Source organism: Lissotriton vulgaris, chromosome 2_1, assembly GCF_964263255.1.
Source record: "Lissotriton vulgaris chromosome 2_1, aLisVul1.2, whole genome shotgun sequence".
Classification (NCBI taxonomy): Eukaryota; Metazoa; Chordata; class Amphibia; order Caudata; family Salamandridae; genus Lissotriton; species Lissotriton vulgaris.
In genome coordinates, this window is record NC_141687.1 from 1,703,018,090 (window position 1) to 1,703,032,413 (window position 14,324).

General features: G+C 52.0%; 1 protein-coding gene across 1 annotated transcript in view; it reads right to left on the reverse strand.

The window, feature by feature from the left end:
- RLF (RLF zinc finger) overlaps positions 1-14,324 on the reverse strand; it is a 428,411-nt gene that overhangs the window by 56,595 nt on the left and 357,492 nt on the right. The window contains exon 7 of the mRNA XM_086957683.1: positions 3,350-3,491. Within this exon, the coding sequence (XP_086813809.1) occupies positions 3,350-3,491 (142 nt within the window). The remainder of the gene's footprint in view (positions 1-3,349; positions 3,492-14,324) is intronic.

Consider the following 14,324-nt stretch of genomic DNA (forward strand, 5'->3'; position numbering starts at 1 on the left):
GTTTTTAACTCGCACGAATATAGTCGAGTCTGGTATCTATGAACCGCAAATGACGAGTTTAGTAAGTGTGCGCAGTTTCGCTGTGCTAACTTAAACCGTTCGTTTGTTATGTGGGTTTTTCATCTGTACCCACGGGTTCCATCTTAGATACGGCATCCATTTTGTCTCTTGCCCTCAAGTAGCCAGCGAACGGACGCTGTCCGCTTCGCGACCCTGGGACTCCCAAGATATTTGCGGAAGACACATGTTCTTTGCAAGTGTCTTTATGACGAGGGGGTTGCTACTGTAAGGCAGATGGCGCCGCTCGAGGCTCATCTTGCCGCACGGACTTATTGTCTCAGCCGTGCATCTCATTAGGCACGTCCCTTTGACGCCTGTATCTCGTGTTTCCCGATACCTCCCCTTTTACACCCTTTCCGATCTCCCCACTGTCTCCGTCTTCCTCTGCACCTGTCCTTGTTCCTATTTTCGATCTGTTTTACTGCTGATTGGAATTTGTTAATGGTGGGAAGATGGGTTTTACAGTTGGGAACCGCCAAATGTTTCCGCACTTATGTTCCGGACCTCATGTGTTTCAAAGTGACCAAAGCGACCCCTCTGGGGGATAATGATGAGAACTGGGTTGTAAACTTTTGTGTACCATGTTGTCCTATGGGTAAAAACTGTATAAAAGGAGCGATTCACAGAACCAATTTGAAGCAGTCTCCCCAAGTTGCACGTGGTGTACTTGTCGTGACTTCTGTGTTCCCTGCAGCAAATAAACCTTGAATCTTTGACGTCCAAGGAAGTGTCCCGTGTCTCTGTGATTCGTACGCCGGAGCAGGTTACCCACGAAGGTTTCAGGTGTTGTGCCCTGGCACCGCTGGGTCTTAAAGAATTCAGTCCTTCAGGGGGGTGGGCACAGGTGTCAATAACACGACCCAAAACCGATTCTCCGTGCCCTGTGGGAGGATCCGTACGTGCAGGAGGCTCAGGAGCACAGGAGCCCCGGGAAACTCATCGCCTGCAGCGATGTGGCTCTGTCAGCGGCGGCTGAGTACCGTGGCCCGGTCTGCACCTCTGGGTGTTGGCGGTGCTGCTATGCGGGGTGCGCGGTCGCGCCTGCCCGGCTTCGTGCCGGTGCTTTGGGGACCTGATGGACTGTAGTGTGGCTCAATGGTTAGAGCGGCAGACCCTGATGCGGAGGTCTAGCCCGGGACCAGGGTTCAATTCTCCGCCTCGGCGGGTCTTGGGCTCAAAATTCCACGGACATTATAATTCTCGCCTCGGTGCCTATTCCAATCATGGAGTCACACTCTGCAACTCTGGGCAATAGCTTGCTTAATCTCCACAACGGCTCCCACAACGCTAAGGTTGCCTGGCCTCCACCTTGGGGGTGCCCAGGAGTGGACACCTCACAGGGAAAGCCAAGATGGGTTCCACAGCGGTATTCGTACAAGCGCCTTGAGACCCTTGGAGGTGAGTAGTGCGCTATACAAGTATCAATTTACAGGCATTTTACAGTAGTCGGAGGAGGTTAGCCCAATTACCTGACGGACTGCCTGGGTGGACCGTGCAGCTTTGAGTATCTTGGCGGCTGTCATTGCGAAGCTGCACTGTCTTTCAGTATTTCTAGAATGACCCGGGACTGCTGTACCGGTGGTGGGGGTAGGTGGGAGTACAACAGCAACAGTAAGCACCTGATGGGGTAGCTGGCAGCTGTGAGTATGTCGGGCCATTGGCGTGAGGTGTGTGGCTTATGGGGCGAGGGTGGCTGTCGTCAAGGTCCGGGGATGTTAGTTTTGAGTATCGAAGGTATGTGGACTGGACAGGTACCTCGTATCGATGGCAATTGCATGAAAGAGGCAGCTTACGGCCTTGTGAGTATCGGAGGTGAGACTTAGGCTGTTGGAAGTATGTGACAACCATATGCGAGTGTCTTCTCAAGAGGGTACGTCCGGGGGGTAGTTGAGAGCTGCGAGGCGGCATAGTTTGGGAAAGTCCAGGAGTTCGGACGCGCCTTAGGGTAGGCCTTGTTGGAGTCTTGAGTATGCCTGTGGGCTTATGTGTGGAACATGGGCTGAAAAGTGAGGGGGTACCACCCACCTGTATCTTATGCATGGTTGGCATAACCAGAGTGTCAGACGTGTGTTGCATACTTCAACTGCCCTCTCGGGTCAGTTGACACACATCTCCGTGTGTTAACGCCATAACCCCCTTGTCATTTGTGTGTGTAGAAGTGACATGGTACTGCGGCTGATACCATTCTCCAAGTAGCCATTTACGGGGTGGTGGAGGGGCGCATTAGAGTTTGGAGCTGAAAGTGGCTGAGCATACAGTTTTTCTATTTTAGTTTGTTTCTAACCTTATTTGACACTATTGTGATTATTTGCACCTTTTATTGCAGCTACATCTTATTCGGTGGCTTGGTTGGAAGGAACTCTGCAGCTTGCTATTATGGAGTATGTGTGGGGGGCTCTGTGTGTGTGGGGGGGCTCTGTGTGTGGGGCTGTGTGTGTGGGGCTGTGTGTGGGGCTCTCTGTGTGTGGGGCTCTCTGTGTGTGGGGCTCTCTGTGTGTGTGGGGCTCTCTCTGTGTCTGTGTGTGTGGGGCTCTCTCTGTGTCTGTGTGTGTGTGTGGCTCTATGTGTGTGGCTCTGTGTGGGTGTGTGTGTGGCTCTGTGTGTGGCTCTGTGTCCGCTAATACTCTCTACTACTCTCTAATGCTCACCTATTGCCATTGTAAATGGCAATACCGTTTATTTATGTTTTAAAAAAAAATGAAAAATGAAAAAAATGCCATTACAATGCCAATAGCTCTAACTTTAATAAAGCAGAGACCATTGCATTGTAAATGCTTGTTAGGTTATGTTTTCTGTAAACACAATAGATCGTAGCCAAAGAGACAGCACATGTCCACTGTCTGCAGGAGAGACTTAAAAATTGTTATAATCAACTCTCATACTATCATTTGCAACCTATGCTTTAGCTGGTGAGAATGCCACAAATAACTTATTCGGTCAAAAGATTCATAGATCATAAGCTCTCTTATTTTAGATTACCTGCATCAGTTTAGTAAATAGTGTATCTCTTGTAACTAAGTCCGATTTTGCATTCCTTTAAATTTAATCCTGAGTCTTGCTAAGCAACAAAATTCTTTGAAAGATGCATTCTAATCTGAAACCTACTACACAGACTTGGAAAAAGGAGATCATCAACCTATCTCAATGATGAAAGATACATGTGATTGTACTCATTGATCAAGCTGAACTATAACGCGGAGTGTTACCTGTAGATCAACCAAGGTACAAGAAGGGACCATGTTGCCATCACAATAGAGGCAAATTCTGCATAGTGAGCACAGTTGCTTACCTCAGCATGCACAACTCTAATCAAGAAGAACAGATGTTGCAGGGTTTTGGCTATGACCCCAAATTGTCTACATCTTTCCAGGAAGGACTCCAGAGAAGGCTCTATTCTGCGCTGCAACTTACTCCAGAAAAGCGTTAGCTCCCTGCAATAGAAAAAAGAATGACTGAGGTTAGTTATAGTGTTTAAAAACACAATACAAAGAAATTAGGGACAAAATATCAATTTTGGAGGTTGCTTTGCAGAGGACTGGCTCAAGTCTCAATCACTGCACGCCAACTAATCCTTCAGAGACTGTACAATTGAGTACTATTAAAGCACAAGTTACTATTTGTGCAACGATATATCTGTAAGAGACATTAGTTAGTGATAGATTCCTTACCTTAGAATATCCCCAGGCGTCAGACTGGATCCGAAAACTTTTGCGTAGCAGTACCCTTGCGCGTCGGTAGGCGTCGTCTGCGGCTCGGCGTCCGTGGCCGGCATCGTGATGACGTCGTCGGAGTACTTAGACGCCGCCTCCGCGTGCTGACGTCAGTTCTTAGAGACAGCTTTTTTTGCGCCAGAAACGCAGAGATATGCAAAAAACCAACACCGGTGCCTTGAAACTAGGGCCCTGAAAGGGGATGACCTTAACCCTAGATATCGGTTCGCAGAACGGGGAGGATGAGTGAGTCGGTAAGGAATCTATCACTAACTAATGTCTCTTACAGATATATTGTTACACAAGTAGTAACTTGTGCATCTGAAAGAGACACATTAGTGATAGATTCATTACCTTAGAATAGATACCCCAGCAATACCAACCCCGGTGGTGGGTCTGCAAACCAATAATCACACCAGAAAGTCCTGGAGGACGGAACGGCCAAAGAAGCCATCCCTCCGGACTTGGCTGTCCAGGCAATAGTGTCTTGCAAACGTGTGCAGCGAGGCCCACGTAGCCGCCTGGCAAATGTCCTGCAAGGGCACACCTCGGCCCAAGGCAGTTGTAGTCGCTGTGGCTCCAGTGGAATGAGCCCTCAGCCCAAGAGGGGGTTCCTTCTTTGCCAAGGAGTAACACGCCTGGATACACAAGATGATCCACCGCGAGATGGTCCGCTTGTGTACCGCTTTCCCCTTCAAAGCGCCCACGTAACCAACAAAGAGTTGGTCATCCACCCGGAACTGGCGTGTGCGATCCAGATAGAACGAGAGTGCACGTTTTGGGTCCAGACGGTGGAGCCTCCCTTCCTCTCTCGAGGGATGCAAAGGCGGAAAGAAGGTGGGCAAGGTGATGGATTGCCCAATGTGGAAGGCCGTGACCACCTTGAGTAGGAAAGAGGGCCTTGTCCACAACACAACCTTGTCCGGATGGACTGAAAGGAAAGGAGGTTTACAGGATAGAGCCTGGAGCTCACTCACTCTCCGGACAGAGGTGATGGCTACCAGGAAGGCAGTCTTCAAAGTAAGAAGGCGAAGAGGACAGTTGTGGAGTGGCTCGAAGGGAGCGCACATCAGAAATGTAAGAACCAAGTTCAAGTCCCACTGAGGCATCACAAAGGGAACAGGTGGAAACGTGTGCGTGATGCCTTTCAGGAATCTATTTACAATAGGGGACTTGAACAAAGATGGTTGATCAGGCAGCCTTAGGAAGGCTGAAAGGGCAGAAAGATAGCCCTTGATAGTGCCAGAGCAGAGCCCTGCTGGGTAAGAGAAAGAAGGAAGAGAAGAACCTCAGAAAGAGGGGCAGAGAGAGGATCCACAGCCTTTGCTGTGCACCATGCCACAAATCTGTTCCACCTGCAGGCGTATGCCGACTTTGTGGAGGGATGCCTGGCTGCCAGAATAATTGTAGAGACTTCAGGAGGCAAGTCAAATGGCCTCAACTGTCGCCGCTCAATATCCAAGAATGGAGGTGGAGACTGGACAGGTTCGGGTGGAGGACCGTCTCCTGCTGCTGCGACAGAAGGTCCTCCTGAAGAGGCAGACAAACCGGGGGATCGACTGACATACTGAGTAGCTCGGGATACCAGTACCTTCGTGCCCAGTCCGGAGCCACAAGGAGGACTTGTGCCCGGTCGCGCCTGATCTTCTTCAGCACTCTGGGTAGAAGTGGTATAAACAGAAAGGCGTACAACAGACCGCAACTCCACTCGCGACGAAAAGCGTCTCAGAGCGAGTGCCGCCTTGAAAATTCCAACGCACAGAACTGATGACATTGCGCGTTCTCTTCGGTGGCGAATAGATCTAACTAAGGCTCTCCCCACTGCAGAAAGAGACCTTGCGCCACGTCCGAGTTCAGACGCCATTCGTGATCCATCATGCACCGGCGGCTGAGTTTGTCCGCCCTGGCGTTCAGAGAACCTGCCAGGTGTTGAACCACCAGAGTCACTCCCTGATGTTCCAGTCATTGCCAGAGGCGCAGGGCCTCCTGGCAGACGGTCCACGACCCCACCCCGCCCTGTTTGTTGCAGTACCACATGGTGGTGGTGTTGTCTGTGAACACCTGCACTACACTCCCTCGGACAGAGGGGAGGAATGCCTTCAGTGCTAGACGAATCGCCCGTAGCTCCAAAAGGTTGATATGGAGCCGGGACTCCGCCGGAGACTAGAGGCCTCTGATCTCCGCCTCTCCCATGTTGCCTCCCCAGCCCTGGAGGGACGCGTCCGTCACAACTACGTGCTCCGGTTGGGGAAGGGAGAGGGATCTGCCGCTGACCCAATCGCGGTCCGTGAGTCACCACTGCAGCTGTCTCGCAGTGATCTCCGAGATCAGGACATGGTCGGACAGGTTGCCCTGATGCTGGGCCCACTGAAACTTCAGGTCCCACTGCAGAGCCCGCATCCGCCAACGGGCGTGATGCACCAGAAGGATGCAGGAAGCCATCAGCCCCAGAAGCCGCAGCGTCAACCTGACTGAAACTCTGGATAAAGACTGGAAAATTGAGCCTGTATATCCCGAACCCGCTGTTCGGGCGGGTAAAACCGAAACTGCGCCGAATCGAGAACCGCTCCGATGAAAAGGAGCTTCTGAGAGGGACACAGGTGTGACTTCGGCACATTGATGGAAAACCCCAGCTGATGCAAGAGGTCTGCCGTTGTCTGGAGGTGGTTGACGACTGTCTGGGGCGAGCCCGCCTTCAACAACCAGTCGTCGAGGTAGGGGAAGACTGAAACCCCTGACCTGCGCAGTTAAGCTGCGACCACCGCCATCACCTTCGTGAACACCCGTGGGGCGCTGGTAAGGCCGAAGGGGAGCACGGTAAACTGAAAGTACTCGTGTCCTACCGTGAACCGCAGGTAACGCCGGTGGACCGGCAGGACGGGGATGTGGAAATAAGAGTCCTGCAAGTCCAACGCTACCATCCAGTCTCCTGGGTCCAGGGCAGCTAGGACCTGAGCCAGAGTCAGAATCTTGAACTTCTCCTTCCGGAGGAAGCCGTTGACGTCCCGTAGGTCCAAGTGATAGTGCGCCAGTGAGAGTGGTGATGGCGAACCCTGCCCCCCACTGGCGTCACATGGGCCGAGAAGCACGTACTAGGAGGGTTTAGAGGCGGATGCTGCGGGGGAAGGTGTGGACTGGCGTCACCGTTGTCCCCGACCGCCTCCACGGCGATTTCCACAGCCGCCACCGCGCTGGATGTTAGTCTGCGGCGTGTGGCTGGCAGCACGTGTGGGGATGCCCCTTCCTTAGCCACGAAAGGAGCGAAAGGCACCCGATTGCTGGCGCGGGGCCGAGAGGCCCAAGGACTTGGCCGTAGCCCTGGAGTCCTTAAAGCACTCAAGCGCATGGTCTGCCTTGTCGCCAAAAAGGCGACGGCCATCAAACGGCATGTCCATCAGAGTGTTTTGGACATCTGCCGAAAAGTTGGCGGACCTCAACCAGGTGTGGCGTCTAACCGCCACCGTCGTTGCCATCGCTCTACCTAGTGAGTTGGTGGTATCCAGCCCACACCGGATAGAATATTTGGCTGCATCCCGACCCTCCACAAGGGCTTGGCCGAGTTTGGCCCGTACCTCCAACGGACACTCTGGCAGCACTTCCGCAACCGTCTCCCACAGAGAGTGGGTGTAGCGGCCCAAGAGGCATGCGGTGTTGGAAGACCGCAGTCCCAGACTAAGGGAGGAGAAGATCTTTTTTCCGTACTGCTCTTACCTCTTGGATTCCCTGTGCGGCGGAGCCGACGGGAATGTGGTCTGGGAATATGAGGCCTGGATGACCAGACTCTGAGGGGGTGGGGTGGGTGGACATGAAACATTGGTCGCCCGGGGCCGGGCGGTGTCTTCTGGCCACGTTCCAATCTACGGGCGAACCCATAGCGGGCCTTGACCAAGTGCCCAAAAGAACGTCGGTCAAGGCCTCATTAAAGGGCAGCAGAGGCTCGGCCGAGCTTGACTGCGGTTTAAAGATCTCAGTGAGGAGGTTAGTCGTCACGGCCGCGACGGGGAGCTCAAGGCCCAAGGCCTTGGCAGCCCTCATCAACACCACACTATAGTTGCCCCCTCCTCCGAAGTCACGGTAGGAGGGGAGACAAAACCAGTGTCTGGAGAGGCGTCCAGGCCACTGGCCTCCCCAAATTCCCCTATCCAGTCCTCTTGAGACTGAAAATCTCGGGTCAGAGGGTCCTCGGGTCAGAGGGTCCTCAGACCCCTCCCAATCCTCCTCATCATCCATCTCCTGATACTCAGGGTTTTCAATTAATGGGGCCTGTTCATAGAAGTGAAAATCTCCAAACGCTGTCGAAAGCGGCGCCCAGCGGCGCCGTTCCGACGTCGGAACGGGAGCGAAGGAGGCATTGGGGGCGGCGCCGGAGGCGACACCTGACGGACCGACGCCGGGGGGGTCGTAAGGTCCACCGGCGACGATCCAGATCCCGAAGAAGGTCCAGTGGGGTCCCACGGCATCGGGCCTGAAGGCGCCGGCGGCGTCGGGACCGCTTGACCCTGCGGCGCAAGGCCCTAAGGCGCCGGCGGTGTCGGGACTGTGGGGCCCGAAGGCGCCGGCGGTGTCGGGGCCGAAGCATCCGGCGGCGTCGGGCCGAAGCCCCCGACCCGCTAGGGGCCCCAGAAGGGCGCCGCGGAGCCCGTTGGAGGAGAGAGGGACCTCATGGCCATGAGGAAGCACTCGATCTCCTACGGCGCTGCGTCTCGCCCAGGGACCGGAGGGTGTGGAGCGGGACGCGACGTCCACGACTCCGAAGGAGCGGCGTGGGCGGTGTCACCCGAACCCCCGGCTGCATCGCGCGAGCGTCGGGGGGAGTCAGAAGAGCGATGACGCCTCTTCGACTTCTTGTGCTTCTTACCTGACGACTTCGACCCGGAGGAGTGGTGCCGACTCTCGGAACTGTGGTGGCTCCGCGCCCGCGACCTGTCCCTCGACCTCCCGTGGGACCAGGACCCCTCACGGGCGCGGGACCGACTGCCGGAGTTCGCGTCGCCTGCGGGACCGCTCCCGCCTGGCTTTCGAAGAGAGGGCCTGGCAGTCGGAGCAGGCTATGTCGTCGTGGTCGACGCCTAGACAAGTTAGGCACATATGGTGAGGATCCGTGACCGACATCGTGCGGTCGCAATCCTCGCAGTGCTTGAAACCAGCCATCCCTACGGCACCGATCGGAGTCGCAAGACTTTGAGAAATGATCAGAAATGATCCAAAAAGTTAGTAAAAAATTGACTAAGTTACTGCTTTTTCCAGATCTGCGCTGGCTGACGCGGAAAAAAGAGGAACTGACGTCAGTACGCAGAGCGGCGTCTAAGTACTCCGACGACATCATCACGGCGCTCACGGCGCCTACCAACGCGCAAGGGTACTGCTACGCAAAAGTTTCCGGATCCAGTCTGACACCTGGGGATATTCTAAGGTAAGGAATCTATCACTAACGTGTCTCTTTCAGATATAGGCAATAGTAACTCCTGTTATTTACACCATATAAAATCAACAGAAGTGGAATATAGAAAAAGGTATTAGGCTGCAAACTTTCCAAAACCCAATGCAAGAACAGCAAAGACCTATCGATAACCTAGACCCAAAGCATCATCCAACATACCGTTATGTCTCACTCTATCGCACCAGCAGGTGTTTATTTTTAATACATGTTATTGTTTTTTTTTGCGATAACAAAACAGAGACATCACAATATTTAGCCCACGCTTCCTGGCTAAAAACACAATTATGTAATCATCAGCTCTTCAACCACGATTTCCTCCCACTCCCATTTCCGATGACATCCTAGGGCCAACACGATGCAACATTGAATGCATAAAGCTCTTTATCTTATGACACTAGTCTGCGAGTCGTCAGGTCAAGTATGATAACTCGATATTCGGCCCGGTCTCCCCATATCTTCATATGTTTCTATGGGCAACCCCCAGCTTCATACACTGACCCTTCCATCCTCATACAGTGGTCAAGAGCCTTTCTCCAGCTTACCACTAAGGAATGTTCCTGATTCTTCCATTTCGGGGAGTGTCGTTCTTAGCAACCAATAATGCATCCAAAGAAATGCCATTTCATTACATAGTGCTATCCAGATCCACCATGATTTGTAGGAGCACCGTCTTGGGATTCTGTGGAAGTTGCCAACCCAACATCCTCTCGGCTGTGGAGAGAAACCCCTCCCAAAAAGGCGCTATGACACCACCGTCCATACTTTGTGGAGAAATTCACCATCATGTATCAATCAATCTGCCCTCCTGATCACAAGCGATGACAATTTAAAATTGGTGCAGTGCAGGTAGTGTAACTGAATAACTCATAACTGAGAGGTGGCCATGGTTTCTCTCGGATAGGCAAGTGCCTCTCTCTAGCCATGATCAGTTAATGAGCCCAGAATCCCTCTTAGGCCACATGGAGATGTGTGAAAGAGTCTGATGTATGCCAAGAAGGCCAGCAGCAGGGTGCTGGAAGAGGCGAGTGTGCTGCCCTCAGTGAGCTTGCGGGTAGGGGGGCGTATGGCGCAGTTCTTCCTGGCTTAGGTTTCCCTCACAAACAATGCTTTGGTGCTGCAGACGGTCCAGGGCTTCAAGTTGGAGTTTCATGGCCGTCCATATCAGGCATATCGTCCCGTCCCATTACTTTCTCACAGCGAGATGCAGAATTGGTGCGCGAAGAGGTATTCGCCCTCCTTCAAAAAGGGGCGATTAGCGCGCGCGAGCATCCAGAGGGTTTCCTCAGCAATCTCTTTTTGGTCCACAAGGTCGACGGTGGCCGGCGGCCAGTCATCAATTTAAATGAATTTAACGAATGGCTGGTATACCGCCATTTCAAAATGGAGGGCATACACCTCCTTCGGGATGCGTTGCGCCCCTCCGATTGGATGCAAGTAGGGGTCCCAGTACATAACTGTTAGGAAGGTTATTAGGAAAATGGAGAAGAGTGCTGGTCAAAGTGACAGATTCATTAGACAGTTACAGCTGTTTTGGCTTAAAAATACAGCCACACTTATAACATGCATGTTCATAGAATTTCATCACAAGCCATCATTAAAGCAACCATTGTGAATAAATCAATATTGTGGTCAAATACTGGCACACAGGATGATCGTCAAAACTGTGTGCCAGTATTTGACCACAATGTTGATTTATTCACAATGGTTGCTTTAATGATGGCTTGTGATGAAATGACCAGCACTCTTCTCCATTTTCCCAGTAACCCACACACTCACCTTGCACTGACCCCACCTCCCCTCTCCACCCTCCCTGGGGCACTTTTGTTGTGTCGCTTGTGAATGAACAACTTTTTGATCAAGTAAATTGTGTATAAATTCTATGTTCTGATTCATTGTGATTAAATAACAGTGAATCTAAGTTGTATGAATTTTTTCTTTAACTTCTTTTCTTTTAATTCAACTTTCCATCTTAACGGTTCTGTACTGGGACCCCCTACTTGTGTACTACTTTCCACCCAGTGACTTTATTGGGTATACCCTTTTTGGTAATTTAACATAACAAACGTCCGATTGGATGGTCAGACTCGACCTGAAGGATGCGTACCTGACGGTGCCTATATTTCCCCCCCATCTGCATTTTCTACAGTGCAGATGGGACGGTCAGGTTTACAAATTCACCACACTCCCTTTCGTACTCTCCTACGCTCCGTGGTGCTTCACGAATGTCCTTCGGACGGTAGTGGAGTTCCAGTGGGCGCGGGGTGCGAGGATGATCGTTTACCTGGAAGACATGCTGTTTCTGGACCAGTGTCCCAAGCGGCTTTCGTCCCAGTTACCGACGGCGGTCAACCTCCTTCAGGGGTTGGGATTCGTTATCAACTAAAAGAAGTCCCTCTTGGTCCTCGTGCAATGTGCAACCTTTTTGGGAGTTCAACATAGACTCTGCGTCTTCCACTCAGAGTCTTCCTGCCAAGTAAAAGGCAAAGATCAGGCACGAGCTACGTCAAACTCTGCCAAGGCCATAGATATTTCTCCGTCAGTTGGCACGGTTGGTCGGCCTTCTTTCATCTTCGATTCATGCTATATTCCCGGGGCCCTTGCATTACCGAGCCATGCAGCGCCTGAAGGCGTATCATCTCAGTCAGGGACTAACGTACTCTTAGCTAATTCCGCTGTCGGAGGAAGTGAGGGACGAAATGCAATGGTGGCTCACGCACATGGAGGCCTGAAATGGCAGCGTGATTTTCGGTTCAGCCCCAGACATAGTGATCAAGTTGGACGCAAGTCGTTCTGGGTGGGGGGCCAGGTGCGGAGAATTTTCCACAGGTGGCGCCTGGTCCACTCACGAGCAGTCGTTGCGCATCAACTGCTTGGAGTTACTAGCGGAGTCTTTTGCTGTTGAGTGCTGGATGAAAGACAGGGTGCAGTCGTGTGTCCTCCTCAGGATGGACAATGTCTTGGCGGTCCGGTATATACACCACCTGGGGGGTACCAGATCCAAGATGCTGGCGGACCTAGCCAGGGATTTTTGGCACTTTTGCCTGGACCACCAGGTATCGGTCACAGCAGAGTAACTGCCGGGTCAGGAGAACAAGGTGGCCGATTGGCACTCCCGTCACCTCCTGGATGCCAGTGTGTGGAAGCTGGATCCTCAGGTTTTCTCCCTCCTGTCGGAGAAGTGGGGTCCCTTCTTGGTGGATCTCTTTGCGTCGCGCCTGGACCATCAACTTCTTAGGTTCATCAGTTGACGCCCGGACCAACTGGCGGAAGCGACAGATGCTTTCCTTCAGGATTGGTTGGGGGAGCAGGGGTATGCGTTTCCCCCGTTTTCCATTGTAACGCCAGTGTCGGCGCTGTTGCGGCGCCAGTTGACGGAGGTAGTGTTGATCATGCCATGGTGGAGGTCTCAAGTTTGGTTTCCGGTTCTTCTGGAACTTTCTTGGGATTTTAAAATCCCACTCCCCCACTCTCCTCACATTCTGCTCGATCCCGACCTGGTTCCCCATCGGCTAGCACAGGAGGGGTTTCTGAGGCTGATGGCCTGGAGGATCTCCGGCGTCGCTCCCAGGTCTTTCGGGAAAGGCTGAGGACCTGCTCTCCAAGGCATGGGCAGATAGCACGACGAGGAGATATAGGTCAGCCTGGCATCGATGGTGGTGTTGTGTGCGACGGGGTTTTGATCCTGTGGGGGCAGATGTAGTCCACATCCTTAATTTTTTGGCGAGTTTGGCTGAGGAGGGTCTGGCCCATAGGTCAATTAACACCTTCCGTTCGGCGATCTCGGCTGGTCACATGATGGGTCAGGGTTCCCCAGTAGGTGAACATCCCTTGGTGTGCCGGCTTCCGAGAGGGATTCGCCTCTCACTTCCCCCGGAGCCACGTTACTCGGTCCTCTGGGAGGTGAACAGAGTTTTGAACCTTTTTCTGTCCTGGCAACCAAATAGGTTTCTTTCTCGTAAAGAAGTAACGGCCAAATTAGCAATGCTGTTGTGCCTGGTATCCTGCAGGCGTGTTTCGTATGTGCTAACATTAGATATCTCGGCCAGAGTATTTTCACCGGACGGAGTGTCCTTCACAGTAAGTAGAAGAACTAAGTCCAACACAAGTGTTATTTCATATCCTGCTTTTCCAGACTCCCCTAAATTGTGTGTAGTGCAATGCCTCCATGCTTACGAAGAAATGACTGATGATTCCTGCCCTCCGGGCGAAAGACAGCTGCTCATTGCATTGCGCAAGCTGTACAAGGCAGTTTCATCCCCAACCCATTGCCAGGTGGGTGCGTTGGGTAATGCAGGAGGCGGTATTGATACTAAGCAATTTGGTGCTCATTCAGCGAGAGGGGCGATGGCCTCTAAAGCTTTTGCCCTAGGGGCACAGTTGGAAGATCTGATGCGGGAGGCCGACTGTTCCTCAGATTCCACCTTTAAGAGGTTTTATTTCAAGCCGGTGCTGGAGGTGGCAAGGCTAGTTGTCGACAAGCTCTGAAATGGCATCATCCAAAGCCTCCGGTCCTGCCATAGAATGAAAATTTGCCTAGCTTTTGTGCTGGTACGTTTCAATTCTATTAAGGATTCAGGGGCGAGGATTATCCCTCCCAATGACTTCGAAGAAGTGAACCCTCCCAGTAAGACTGTAAGCAATCCATTCATGTACTTTTTCAGCTTAGTTATCAGTGATGATGTTATTGCAAGGTTATCTCTTCTTGTGACATGTTCCGTTGCTTGAGGTTCTGCCTCTGTTACTGCCTCTTTTGCAGGAAATGACTGTCCCAAACAGGATGCGAGAAAAATGACCAACATGTATTTAACGTGAAGAAAGAGGAAGAGGAAACAACGTGGATGGACTATGGGAGCTGGTCGGAGTGCAGACACAGACAAAGGACTCCTGATAACACTTTTGTTATTCCCAATCTGAAAGTCTACTTCACCTCGCTTTCATGCAGACAATCTGACAAACCAAAAAGAGAAAATACCCTATTTACCTCAAGCTCTTTGCTAAATTATGAAATTTTTGTTTGAGCTTCAATACTGGAAGTACGTTGGCTCCTTTATTTTCCTTTCAAATAGAAAGATTCCATTGCAAATAAATAGCAGGACTTCCAAAAACAAATCTGA